This window comes from Arvicola amphibius, chromosome 1 (assembly GCF_903992535.2).
Source record: "Arvicola amphibius chromosome 1, mArvAmp1.2, whole genome shotgun sequence".
NCBI classification, from domain to species: domain Eukaryota; kingdom Metazoa; phylum Chordata; class Mammalia; order Rodentia; family Cricetidae; genus Arvicola; species Arvicola amphibius.
Genome location: NC_052047.1, coordinates 16,884,470 through 16,899,000, shown reverse-complemented (window position 1 = coordinate 16,899,000; position 14,531 = coordinate 16,884,470). Strand labels below are relative to the sequence as shown.

General features: G+C 38.8%; 1 protein-coding gene across 2 annotated transcripts; it reads left to right on the top strand.

The window, feature by feature from the left end:
- The first annotated feature begins 200 nt into the window (after positions 1–200).
- Enam (enamelin) lies at positions 201–14,310 on the top strand. Of its 2 annotated transcripts, XM_038311726.1 has the most exons (9): positions 201–254; positions 1,399–1,467; positions 1,579–1,623; positions 3,060–3,101; positions 4,704–4,973; positions 6,025–6,087; positions 8,051–8,101; positions 11,008–11,647; positions 12,110–14,310. In XM_038311726.1, exons 1-9 carry the CDS (start codon positions 201–203, stop codon positions 14,308–14,310), a joined length of 3,435 nt encoding a protein of 1,144 aa, XP_038167654.1. The 2 variants fall into 2 exon arrangements, with proteins under 2 accessions (XP_038167654.1, XP_038167646.1); XM_038311718.1 differs by having other exon boundaries at positions 1,573–1,623; positions 11,008–14,310.
- The last annotated feature ends 221 nt before the right edge of the window (positions 14,311–14,531 follow it).

The following is a 14,531-nucleotide window of genomic DNA, read 5'->3' as shown; positions in this document are numbered from 1 at the left end:
CACCGAAGATTAAGCTCGATTTTGAGGATCCTCTAATAAGGGTATGGTTGGATAAAATTATTAACAAGCCTTGGGTTGCCCTGGAGGTGACGCTTTGCTATTCATTTAATTTATTTGCTCTGTTTCCAAACTTGAGTTTCTTCTCATGAAAAAAATCCTTATTTTTTTCCCAAAAGGCTTATGAAAATTTTGGTGAGAACATGTTGCTGCTTCAGTGCAGAAATCCAGCCTCTCTTCCAAAGCCATGTCACTTGGTGAGTACCCCACTTCCTTTTCTATTATCTAGTATTTCAAACTATAAGGCTATTAAGTGCTCTTGTAAAGCCTACTTAAATATGTAAGATGATGTGGAAGACATAGAGATTTGCAGTACTTCAAAGTAACCACTGAGAATTTTTTCAAGTCAAAAATAAGGGTCAACTATTACTTAGTTATGTCCTTTTAGAGGTAGAAGGGACATTAAAAGTACCAACCTAATTTGATAGGTTAGAAAAAAAGAAAATAAATGACATTTTATGCACACAAAAGAAAATGAGGCATCTCTCTGAATGTACAAAATCTAGAGTCACTGTGACTCTCCAATAAAGATGAAATGGGTAACTAAATGAGATGAACACCCAAAGCTTCCCAAAAGCCACGATCCACAACCTCAGAGACATTTAGAAAGGAGCTCCTCTACTTCCTTGAGACTGCAACCTACACTGAACACACTTGCTTCAGCAGTTGCTTTCTAAGGAAGAGACAAAATGCATGTTTCTGTCTCTCAATGCTTATTTTTTCCTGACAAACCCTTGAACAAATGTGCATTCATAAAGGTCAAGTCATAACAATAATAGAAATACAGAGGAAAAATAACACTGTGAAATTCTACAATTTATTTAATCAGAATGATAATATTTATATATACATATGTTATATATATATGTGTGTATATATATGAGTATGTATGTATGTGTGTATATAAATACTGAGGATACAGTATCTTAGAAAACTTCCAAGTCCTAATTTTTGAAGTACACATCCGTTGAAACCAAGAGTATGTACAATGGATGTGGTTGGGTCTCACCCCACCCTTCTAAACCAACTTGGAAGGGAGACACTCAGAATCATAAATACTATGGTTTTTCAGGTTATAAATTCTGTTAAGTCTCCCCTCATTCCTCTCCCTGTCCCCTTCTCCCCTTCTCCCCCTGCTTTCCCCCACACATTCATCTTTTTTTCTTAATCTGACTTTGGTAATTAATATATACTAATTAACATAAAACTATGGTAGAATCCCTTTATACTTCTTAACTCTCCTTGATAGACAAGTAAGGAAGCTAGTCCCTAACTGACTATAGAGAACCCAAAGCATAATCATTTTGCTGTCCCAAAATAATATTCCGTTTCATCTTCTAGGTACCAAATGTAAAAATGGCGATTCTCCTGTTTCTGCTGGGTCTGCTTGGTAACTCTGCTGCCATGCCTGTGAGTGTTTCCTTTTATGCTGGACATTTTCTTTGTGATCTGTTGTTGCACCACTCTGGGCAGCTGGCAGCTTATTTCAGCTAAGGCTCTGCATTTCTCCCTCAGTTCCAGATGCCAATGCCCCGAATGCCTGGATTTAGCAGTAAAAGTGAAGAGGTATGTATTACACTCTGTGCTGGAGGAGACGTGTGCCAGAGCCTTACCTAGAAATTCATGGGAAGGAGATTATTGGTACTTGGTTTAGAATATAACATTTCTTATGAAGAGGTAAAGGGAGGGAAAACTCAAAGTCTGGCATTCAAATCAAAGCAGAATTATTCTCCCCTATAAGTCTACTCATGAGCTTCAGTGCCCATTTAGGTTAAAATTTAGCTGTTAGCTTTGGGTTTTTTTGTTGTTGTTCACTAATAAAGAACCATTTGTACCTGGGAGTGTTTAAAAAGTAAGTACTTTTTGAAAACACAATTCAAACTAGCTATCATTAGTCAAACTCCATGCACAGTAGGAACAGGAGGAATCTTTGCATGTTTGCTTTCTTGGGTTTTTTATTTTATTTTGTTTTTGAGACAGAGTCTTTCTATTATGGAGCCCTGGCTGCCAGAGAACACACTATGTAGACCAGGAGGGCCTCTAATTCACATAGATCCACCCGCCTCTGAAAGGGCTGGCATTAGAGGTGTATGCCACCACACCCAGCCCAACAGGTATCTTACCACCAGTTATCTTGTTCTCAAATCCTGAATTCCAAATAAACAGAATGCTCAAAATCTTCAAAGTAAATTATGTTTATTTTCTGCTATTATATGTGATCTTCAAAGTAAATTTTGGGGTTTTTATCTGTTATACTATATTGATTCAACATGAAGTTTGACTTCAAATTCAGAAACTCAGGGGCTGGGGATGGCTCTGCTGGTAAAGAGCTTGTGGAACAAGCATGAAAACCTGAGTTTGATCCCTAGGAACCCATAAAAAGCTGAGTTTGGTGACACACACTTGCGATCCCAGCACTGGGGAAGGGAAACAGGAGGATTCCTGGAGCTCACTGGCTGGCCAGGCTACCCAAATCAGAAAGCCCCAGATAGCAATGAAGCTCTGTCTCAAAATAAAACACTGATAGCTCCTAAGGAACATTAGATGAGATGCTGGCTTCCATATGCACACAGATGAACACATATACAAAATTGTACATATGGCAAAGGAGAGATGGCTCAGTGGTTAAGAGCACTGATGTCAGTCCAGAAAATAGGGATTTGATTCCCAGCACCTGCATTAATTGTAACCTATAACCCCAGGGTCAGGGAATCACACCCTCTTCTGGCTTCTGTGGGCATCAGACTCCTATGATGCACAGACATATATGCAGGCAAACAGCCTTATATATTAAATATTAAAATTTTTGAAAAAGCTATGCACAAGCAAAAAATTATATACTCTAGAATTTTTAATAAATATAAGTTTTAAACTCATAGAATTCACAAAAGAGATTGATTATTGCACCTTCAGATTCTAAACTCCTATCTTAGGCTTTGTGAACTAATTGAATAAAAGTTTTTTTCATTTTGTGCTATATTAATGGATTCCTTTAATTTCAGATGATGCGATACAATCAATTCAACTTTATGAATGCCCCACATGTAAGTTTTCTTGATATTATGTCTGAGACTTTCATGTTTATATCCAGAATCTGTGCTGCTTATCTTAGCTTGCAGTGCTAATTACCATCTATGTGTCTTAGTTACAAGATAACCATTACAATAAATCATTTCACTTGTTCCCTAGTGACAAATATTTTCCTATTCATTTATTGTGTTTTTTTATAAATGAGCATCATCTTTGTGTTTCTTAGAACACTTGGTTCTGACTCATGTTTACAGGAACTATTTTCACAAGTCCTGACAACAAAAGCAGTATAGTAAATACTGTTAGAAGAACGAATTCTATTTGTGTTCTCTAAAACAATACTAAAACTGTGAATGTTTTTATTTTGTTGGAGTAAACATGGGTTATTCTTGTGGTGGTGGTGGTGGTGTATACTAATTTGTTTGTTTGTTTTAACAGTTTTTTGAGATAGGGTTTCTCTGTGTAGCCCCAACTGTCCTGGAACTCAGAGATCTGCCTGCCTCTGCCTCCTGAATGCTAGGATTAAAGGCATGTACCACCATCACCTGACTTGTATGCTGAATTTCAGAACAAACTAAACCATGAGGTCAGCTGATCTTCTGACAAAACTGTGTGACTGCCCAAAAACACGAGTCACTTTGTACTTTTGTGGCATTATTACAGACTTCATCAATTTTGTCTTAATCCTTTCCATTCAGTAGTCATCTTGTAAAGTCTTTACCTAAAGTAATCATAATCAAAGTTCTCCTAAACCTCTGGTTCTTGCTGTTTCAATGTCTATGAGTTGACATTTTCACCAATGTAAAAATCTGATCTGTTTCAAGGGTTTTGTGTGTTTGGTGTTTTTGGTTGGTTTGGGAGTGTTACTTGAGTTTTGTTTTTATTTTCCTTTCTCTCTCTACCTGGCTTTATATATAGCAAGTCACATGGGTTTTGAATTTGACATAATTTTCCATAAAAATCTGTATACTAAGAAAAACAAAAATTCTCAAGCTTGGAGTAGTGTTACATCCAAAAAAAATCTCTACACTCTGGATTTCAGAAACATGAAGATTGCCCTTTCTGTATGTATGAGTGTACACAGTGTGTGTGCACGTGTATGAAGGTCAGAGAACAATTTAGGGCATCAGTTTCTGCCCTCCACCTTTCTGGAGACAGTGTCTCTCTTTGTTGTTTGTACTGCATATATCAGACTAGAAGCCCATGAGTTTCCAGGGATTCTATGTTCTCCATTTCCCATCTTACCCTAAGAACACTAGGGTTACAGATCATACTATTGCATCCAACTTTGCATGCATGGTTTCGTGTGATCCAAACTCAGATTCCCACGTTCGTGTGGTAAGCACTTTGCCCACGAAACCATCCTCCAGCTCATCGAGCTCTTAAACTGAAATTTCTTAAGTCTCTTTTTTATTAGTTTGACAGGCTTTCTAGAAAACTGAAGTGTCCTTCAGTAAGACAAAAATATAATGAAGTTTTTACTAAAGCCCTTAGAATCAAATTCCATTGGATGGGTTTAAGCTTCTTGACTTGGTTTTGGAAGCTTACATTAAGAAGGTGAGAAGACTCTGGACCTCAGCCCTCGTTTGATGGTACTGCTTTTGCTTCTCTTTCAGATGATGCCTATGGGCCCATATGGGAACGGTATGCCAATGCCTCCACACATGCCCCCGCCGTACCCTCCATACCAGATGCCCATGTGGCCTCAGCCACCCAATGGATGGAATCAACCCCCAATGCCCAATTTCCCAAGCAAGACTGATCAAACCCAGGAGACTGCCAAGCCCAATCAGACCAATCCACAAGAGCCACAACCACAAAAGCAGCCTCCAAAGGAGCCACCAAATGAAGCAGCACGAGCCAAAGAGGAAGCCCAGTCACCTCAGGTGAGACTCGACTAGGAAACTTCCACATCAGAGGCTTAAAATGCCTTTAAAAAGATTTAGAGGGCCATACCTTTCCAGCATTCATGCTTTCTCCAAAATTCACTACAACTATTATTGTGTAATTTTGACATTTATCAGAAGTTTCCTGGCAGGTCAATTCCAATCTTATTTAATTCAAAATAACATAAATATTGTTGCCCTAAATATCCTTTTAAAACACATAATCAAGCTCTGAGTTGTGGAACATGCCTATGATTCTAGAAATATGAAGGCTGAGGTGGGATCATGACTAGAAAGCCTCCTTGGCTATGTGGTGAAAAAAATCTTTAAAAATAAAAAAACAAATAAAATGTAATACAGAGTCAGAAAAGAAAGACCAAGCTCTACCCCAGCCTCCATTAGTCATACAACGTTAAGGAAGTCTCCTAACCTTTCTAGACATGTTTCCCCATGAATAAACCAAATGGCTTCTAAAGCACTTCCAGACCTATGCTTTGATGATATGTAATATTCTTCTGTGCTTTCTGTACTGCCAGAGGAGTCAAGTGTAGCCATAATATAAGGCAAGAAGATATACACATGGTTTCTCAAACTTCAGAAATCATGGCTTTGGTTATTTATTATCACAAACAGTTTTATATATAGAAGGAATGCAGAAGTGAAAAACGGACACTCCTCAATATGACTCCTAGGTTCAGTCACACCTCTGCCATTCAGGGCCACTAACTTCCCTGAAGCTCAGTGAAGCTTCTCAAAGACAGTAACAACAGTGCATGGTCACGTGAGGCCTAAAGGAGTTCCATAATCTACTACTGCTTGAATGTGGTGATCAGTGGTCATACTGATCGCTACCATCATCTACACCCAAAATACGCAGGGGGAGGAGGGATTGAGTCAGGTAGGAGAGAAAGAAACAGTAGGAAAGACAGAGATAATTAATGCAAACAAAAATATAAGAGGTCTCTCGTTTTCATATAATTATTATCAATTTTTTTTCATTTCTCATTTTCAATCTCACTACCAAGTAACTCTAACTTGTCTTTCTTTCTAGCCATTCCCACCATTCGGCAATGGGCTTTACCCCTATCAACAACCACCATGGCCAATTCCACAGGTAAGAATTTTCTATGTATTGCAAATTAAATATAATGTTAGCATGTGACACATAAGACTAATACAAGTTCATATACTATAATATACCAGTAATAAAATCATGTTAGTAATTATTCAGAAAAATTATTTTAAAAATTAAGTGAAATTTTTTTTATCAGACCAGTTGGCAACATGAGCAGGACCTAATCACTACTACTAATAACATAAGTTTTTTAAAATAATTTTTATTTATTTATTTCACACCCTGGCCACAGTTTCCCCTCCTCCTCTCCTCCAAGTGTGTCCCCCCACCTTCCCCTGTGTCCTCCCTTCTACTCCTCCATTTCTATTCAGAAAAGGGCAGTCCTCCCATGGATCTAATAACATAAGTTAACAAATTAATTTTAAATAGTTGTGCTATAATCCTCTCACATAAGAGATCATAATATCTTCAATGAAATTATAATTTAATACCATAGCAAATCTGACACAAAACAGAGTTTAAAACCAAAAAGCAAGCCATGACTACATTATAATCTCTCCATCACATCTTTTCCCTAACAACAGATATGTAATTATAAAGAATTTTACAAAGTAATTCTCAAAGAGTTCTTAAAGTTTAAAATTAATAACATTAAATATAAGACTTAGCTCATTTGAACTAAAATAATAGCAAAAACAGTGAGTGGTTCTCAACCTTCCTAACACTGTGACCCTTTAACACAGCTCCTGTGGTGTGGTGACAAAATCCACTTTGTTGCTACTTTATAACTGTAATTTTGTTACTGTTATGAGTTGTAATGCAAATATCTGTGTTTTCTGATGGTCTTAGGTGACCCCTGCGAAAGGGTCATTTGACACCCACCTGGGGTCATGACCCATAGGTTGAGAACTGCTGTTAGAAATAGCTCCGCATCAAGAAGCACTCAATGATTGTTCATTTGACTAGGAAACAGGTTTTTCTTGCTTATAATTCTCTGACCAAGAAGTTTTGGAATGAAGGACAATTCATTCCTTACTTTGTTTTTTCCTTAAAGGGTGTCTTTTTTTTAATTGGCCACTTAAATAAGGAAACATAGGCAATTCCAGGTAAATATTAAAATGACTATTAATCTCACCTACATCAACCTCTTGAAGAGAAACAAAACATATTTTCTTTTTTATCTTCTTTTTTTAAGTTTTTCAAAAATAACTTTCATTATTTGGCATCTCTGGATAATCCCCTTAGAATGCAGTACTTCAAATATCTTCAAAACGTTACTTTGTAGCTATCCCTGAGCTTTCTTTTTCTAATTTAATGTACTCTTTTTAACTTTGGGTATTAGTACACACAACAACAGTCTCACTTTAGTACTTTCTGTTTGTGTCATGTGGGGGGGTGTATATGTCTGCGTATGTATGTGGAGGGCAGAGCCAAATCTTACTGTCTTCCTCAACCACTCTCTACCTTATTTTAGAGGTAGAGAGTCTTACAGAATTTGGAGTTCATGTCTTTGGTTAGACTGGCTGGCAAGCAACCAGTTCCAGGGATCTGCCCCTTTCTGCCTCCCCACCCCTAGAATTACAGATGCACACCACCACCCAGGGCTTGCTGACTCAGCTACTCCAGCCAACCAGCAAGCTCCCAGTTCAATGAGAAATCCTATCTCAAAAATAAGGTGAAGGAGGAAAGATAAAGATATCTAACATTAACCTCTGGCCTCCACATACATGTACACATGCACACGTGCAAACAAACACATGTACATACACACATACATATCTCTAGCCAAGCTTAGTAGAGCACATCTGTAATCCCAGTACTCAGAAGGCTAAGGCAGGAAGACTGCCATGAACTCAAGGTCAATCCAGCTACATAGTGCATGTATATAAAGCAATATATGTGCTATAAAGCAAGACCATGTCTTAAAACAATTTTTAAAGGAAAAGAAGAAAGGAAAGCAAAGTGATTTCTTCCTATGTTCATTGTGCTTTTCATCTTTCAGAGGGGACCACCACCAGCGTTTGGACGTCCAAAATTCAGCAATGAAGAAGGAGTAAGTAGAAATAATGCTATTATCCCAGTTAGGATTTACAATCTATCAGCTGCTATCATTTAATCCGATGTTATAAGAACTAAAAAATCTATCATAAAAAAATTGTCTAACTCAAATTCCTAAAAAAAATTAAGTGGAATAAAAATCAAGCCAATAATCTAAATAAGCTTGATACATCATTGGGCATAGCAGTGCATGCCTATTGTCTCAGCACAGGAGACAGATACACAGCCTTGCTTTTAAACCCAACACAATGTACATGGGGCATTACTTCCTCTACATGTATTGAAAGTTTGCTCATATATTGGCTGTGAAAACTATTGGCCTCTTTGCAAAGTTGATAGCAAACTCTAGACAGTAGCATACACAGAAAGAAATTAAGATCATCTTAGAATATTCCCTTCACAGGAAACTGCATTATCACCTAAATATCGCATTGTACAAATACTGAAATCCAGAGAAGATAAATTACTATTCAATTTTTCCTCTTCAGTTACAGGATAAACTGGACTAAACCTAAGTCTTATATCTTTTTTAGTATACTCCAGGAAAGTAATCAAATATACCCAGCCAGTTCTTAGAATGTCATTGAGACTGTGTCATCAAATACACCACTTTAGAGGTTGTTAGTCCACCCCGGACCTCCCTTTCTCTTCTCCCCTAAATATGTGATATGCATTCAGTAAAAGCAGAAATCAGTATCTTTTTTGGAGAAGAACAGAACAAGGTGTTATTAAAATAATGACAATGAAATTATTATTTCAATGATAGCACAGAATGCTTTTTTAACTCACTATAAAATACCCAGATGGGAGTGATGCAGATCATTGTATACATCTTCACCTAGAAACTAGAACTTCAGAGTTTCATATACAACATTAGCAAATGAAACAGAGTAATACAAGCATTAACACAGGCACTAAATCTGTATTCTACCTTTTGGGTACACTGTTCAACTTCCTGTTATTTTCACCTATTTTCTCACCTATCTATTTTCATCATCTCTATCCAAAATGAGAATAAAACTATTTTCCTCTCTATCCTATTTGTTTTTCAAAGAAAAACTGGGGCTGGGAATATAGTTCAGTAGTAGAATACTTAATTAGCATGCCTAAGGTCTTTGATTTAATCACCAGTACAGAAGGAAAACTAAAAAACCTAAATGGTACACAAATGACTTTAAAAAATTATCAGGTTATTCGCTTAATTGAAAATTATTAAGCATTCCCCACTGTTACAGAAACTAGAATATCAAAAACAGTATTTTTACTCAAAAACTTTACATAGCAAAATCAAGTGGGAGGACCCCAGAAAAATAAACAACTAAAATTCACTGTAAAGATGATTACAGCAGAAGGCTGTATTGCTGCAAACATCCAGCAGCAAATCCTAAACCTGGTTCTGCTAAGGGAAGTCAGGGCACAACTGTGGCACTCCAGCTGAGTCTTAAAGAATAAGTCAAGTATGTTGGGGAGGATAAGTGCGTAGGAGAGAAGAGGTTAGATAGGAAGAAGCCATGGGCAAGGACTCAGAGAAATAACAGTAGATATAATTTGCAACCACATCAACTTTAAGAAAGAAAAAATAAGGTTAAATGTCATGGTCATAGCTCATATGACTGTAAAAATTTTAACATTTTTATCATAATATGCAGCACTTACTAGATGTAAAATTCCAGATATGAAGACATATATAAAATATACATGTATTATCATTTGACTTTCATAACAAATTGTGTAGTTTCTACTACTCTATTATTATCTCCATATTACAAATGGACAAAGAGAACTTAGTCAATAGTCACAGCACAGAAAGTGGTAAAAAAGAGACTATGATCCACATCTGTCTGCCAATAAGACATACTGCTTTCCTTGTTATGCTAAAGGATTTAGAGTTTATCCTTTAAGGTAAAGGCAACTTTAAGCACATATATAAAAAGGAAAATGTTGTAATTCTCCGAAACCCATCCCTAGTTTCTCCTACTCTAGAGGGGTGAGTAAGATGATGCACACAGTAGCCAGTAAGAAAGCTACAAAATTTGAGGAGTAATGGGCACAAAGGGAGATAGGACAAGGATGAAAGTTTAGATACAATGTTTGGACTTGGTAATTTTTGTCTGGGGAAACAAAAGAGAAAGAAGAATCTGGGAGAACTGGGTTGGGCATAGAAAACATTCCTTAGATATGCAATATTGGAGAATGACCTCAGTGGGGAGATGAACTAGTTATAAGTGCATTCATTTGGAAGAGTCTGGAGCATTAAAAAACCTCTGGGAAGGCTTTTCCTTTGTGAGGTAAAAGCATGTATCCATATTCAAAATTCTGGCATGTAACCGATTCCTCAACAACATAGATGTGTAAAACGAGAACATGGGCATAAGGATGAGAAGGATGGAATCAAAAAGGAAAACTTCCAATTATGATGTCCCACCTGGAATCCTAGCACTCTGAAGGCCAAAGCAGGGAGATGACGGCAAGTTTAGGGCTAGATTGATCTATATAGCAAGTTACAGGCCAGCCAGGGTTATATGATAAACCTCTGCCTCAAAAACAAATAACTAAATACAATTTTAAAAATTATAAATGTTAACCTGGACATGGTGGCTCATGTCTGTAACAGCACTCAGGAGGATCAATTTCTAAAACTCAAGGCCTGAGTGAAGAGTAAGACAGTGAGATCCTAGGTCAAAAATGGGTTTTAATCCTAAGGTTCAGAATCTGGGCCTAAGGGCTAGAAAGAATATTCAGCATCCAGAGAATAGAATGGAGGTTTCAAACTTCTAGAAAGAAAGTGTAGGTTGTAGTGTTACGAGAAGCCAGCATGGGAGGCTTCCCTGTTGCACTAACTAATTCCAAGCAATACCACAGGAAGAAACAAAGAATAATTCTCCTGCTTCTTTCTTACAGAACCCTTACTATGCATATTATGGGTATCACGGCTTTGGGGGTCGTCCTTATTATTCAGAAGAGATGTTTGAAGATTATGAAAAACCCAAAGAAAAAGATCCTCCTAAACCAGAGGACCCACCCCCAGACGATCCACCCCCAGAGGCCTCCACTAACTCAACTACGCAAGAGGCTAACTCCACTCAGTCAATTCCTGGAGGGACTCAAGGTGGAAATGACACTAGCCCAACAGGGAACAGGGGACCTGGCCCGAATGCTGGGAACAACCCTACAGTTCAAAATGGTGTCTTCCCTCTCCCTAAAGTAAATGTTTCAGGCCAAGGAGCATCGAGAAACCAGATTCCGTGGAGACCAAGTCAGCCAAACATTTATGAGAATTATCCTTATCCGAATGTGCGAAATTATCCTTCAGGAAGACAATGGCAAACCACTGGTCCCATGGAGCCCAGAAAGAACGGACCTGGGTATCAAAACCCACCAGTACAAAGGGGTCCTCAGTGGAATTCCTTTGCTTGGGAAGGTAAACAAACTACTCCTCCAGGAAATCCACCTTACCGCAAACCTTCCCCTCCTTCTTCAAGAGTCAATTATCCCAACTCTGCAGGAAATCCAGTAAATTTTGGAAGAAAATCGCCTAGGCCAAATAAACCCTTCGTGGGAACCAATCCGGCCCCAAATAAACCCTTTATGGGAACCAATCCGGCCTTAAATAAACCCTTCGTTGGAACCAATCCAGCCTCAAATAAACCCTTCCTGGGAACCAATCCTGCCCCAAATAAATCCTTCATGGGAACCAATCAGGCCTTAAATAAACCCTTCATGGGAACTAATGCAGCTTCAAATAAGCCCTTCATGGGAACCAATCCACCCTTAAATAAACCCTTTATGGGAAACAATCCAGCCCCAAATAAACCCTTTCTGGGAACCAATCAGGCCTCAAATAAACCCTTTGTGGGACCCAATCAGGCCCCAAATAAACCCTTCATGGAAACCAATCCGGCCCTAAATAAACCATCTATAGGAACCAATGCTGCCTCAAATAAACCTTTTGTGAGAACAAACATGGCCTCAAATAAACCATTTGTGAGAAACAATGCTGCCTCAAATAAACACCCTGTGGGAACCAATATGGCCTCAGTGGGTCCTAAACAGGTTACTGATAGTCACAATGTGAAAACCCAAAATCCAAAGGAAAAGTCACTAGGTCAAAAAGAAAGAACAGTCAGCCCTACAAAAGATACAGCAAACCCCTGGAGAAACTCTCAACAATATGGAATTAACAAGCCAAATTATAATTTGCCTCGCGCTGAGGTTAGCAGGGTAGGCCCAAATTTTAATTCTTTTGATCAACAAGAAAACTCCTACTTCCCAAGAGAAGATTCCAGAAGAGCGCCAAGTCCCAAAAGACAAATCCAAAACCAGAATCTGCCCAAAGGAATAGCTTTAGAGCCAAGAAGAACCCCATTTGAATCAGAAACTAAAAAACCGGAATTAAAACAGAGTACACACCAACAACCTGCATATCCTAAGGAAACCCCTTCTACAAGAGAACGTTTTCCTGTTGAGAGAAAAATCTGGAATCGGCAAGAAATCATTCCACCCTTAAAGGAAGATCGTGGGAGGCAGGAAGAAATTTTACCTTATCCTTCCTATGGCTCTAGAGGAAATATATTTTACCATGACTATAACAATCCTTATTATCCTAATGAAAACTCACCATACATTAGAAGTAATACATGGAATGAGAGGATTACCTCTCCCAGTACCATGGGGCAACCAGAAAATCCACAGTACCCCATGAATTCTCTAGACCAGAAGGAGACAGAGCAGTATAATGAAGAGGATCCAATTGACCCAAATGAAGATGAACTTTTTCCAGGACAAAGTAAATGGGGTGATGATGAGCTCTTCAAGGGAAGACCAACAGTTGGGCAGTACGAAGGCGATAAATATGCCTCAACCCTACCAAAGGAATACCTTCCCTACTCCCTAGGGAATCCAACCAAGGAACTTTTTCCTTACAGTGAATTCTATCCTTGGAGCCCACAAGAAAATTTCCCTATATATAATCCAGGTCCTACTATAGCACCACCTGTGGACCCCAGAAATTATTATATTGATAATGCCATAGGACAAGAAGAAAGCACGCTCTTTCCATCATGGACCTCCTGGGACCGCGGGAATCAAGCACAGAAACAGAAAGAAAATGAGCCGTATTTCAACGGAAATGGCTGGGGTCAGTCAACAAATCTACACAAATCTAATATACCAAACCAGAAGAGGAACCATCCTTACTCCACAAACTCCCCAGCTGGACATCCAAAGGATCCTGCATGGCTTGAAGGTGAGAATTTGAACTATGATTTACAAATTAGTAGCTTAAGTCCACCAGAGAGAGAACAGTTAGCTTTCCCAGATTTCGTTCCTCAAAGTTACCCATCAGGTCAAAATAAAGCACACTTATTTCATCAAAGTGAGAGAGGTTCCTGCTGTATTGGTGGCTCCATGGGACACAAAGACAATGTGCTGGCTCTACAAGATTACACTTCATCCTATGGTCTTGCACCAAGGGAGAACAAAGAAACCAATCCCATGTATACAGAAAGTAGTTATACCAAGTATGCAAGATCTTATGTCTCCCCAACAAGCATCCTACCTAGTCAAAGAAACATCTCAGAGAATAAACTAACTGCAGAGAGTCCAAACCCAAGTCCTTTTGGAGATGGTGCGCCTGCTCTGAGGGGAAACACACCACATGCTGGAAAGAACCAACTGGAGACAGGAAGTAAGGCCTTTCCTGAAGCCAGCTCTCCTCAGCCAAAAGACACACCCTGTCTTAAAAGTGACCTTGGAGGAGATCGGAGAGATGTTCTGAAACAATTTTTTGAAGGCAGCCAGCTCAGTGAAAGAACTGCTGAACTTACCCCTGAACAGCTCGTTATCGGTATCCCTGACAAAGGTTCTGGCCCAGAGAGCAAACAAAGTGAAGTCCAAGGGAATGAGGGCGAGATGCAGCAGCAAAGACCACCTACCATCCTTAAGGTACCGTGCTTTAGCTCCAAATTAGCAAAGCTTCACTCTTCAAGCACTGAACCTCCAACCAACAATGGAAAACAAAGCCTAAGTGGTGCTCTCTCAATACCTACTGAAAATCCTAACACATCAGTCGGGTTAGCTACGAGGGAACAATTTAAAAGTATACATGTAGATCAAGTGAATGCAGATGAACACACTACATTTGAAGCTTTTCAAGGAACCAGTCAAGAGGACCAAGGACAAGGCTGCTTACTGCTTCAGGCTTAGCGATCACTTCCACCGAGCATTCTTGGGGCATGAAAACAACTAGCAATCCTATGTCAATGATTCTGTAACTTTGTTCCCTAAGACTTGATTATCTGGCCTTCTTGATGATCCCTGATCTTTTACCCTCCCCACAGTAGAAATAGGGCCCAGGTAGAATTAGTGAGAGCGGGCCTTTGGGGCTGGCTGGATCCAGCACTGCAACAAATTAGTGCACACTTAAG

What these genes read in the sequence shown, in the direction of transcription:
- Enam (XM_038311718.1), top strand. Translation starts at nt 201, where the DNA reads ATGTTGCTGCTTCAGTGCAGAAATCCAGCCTCTCTTCCAAAGCCATGT. An exon ending in GTAACTCTGCTGCCATGCCT is followed by an intron (nt 1,468 to 1,572) that starts GTGAGTGTTTCC and finishes TTTCTCCCTCAG; the next exon opens with TTCCAGATGCCAATGCCCCG. An exon ending in ACTTTATGAATGCCCCACAT is followed by an intron (nt 3,102 to 4,703) that starts GTAAGTTTTCTT and finishes CTTCTCTTTCAG; the next exon opens with ATGATGCCTATGGGCCCATA.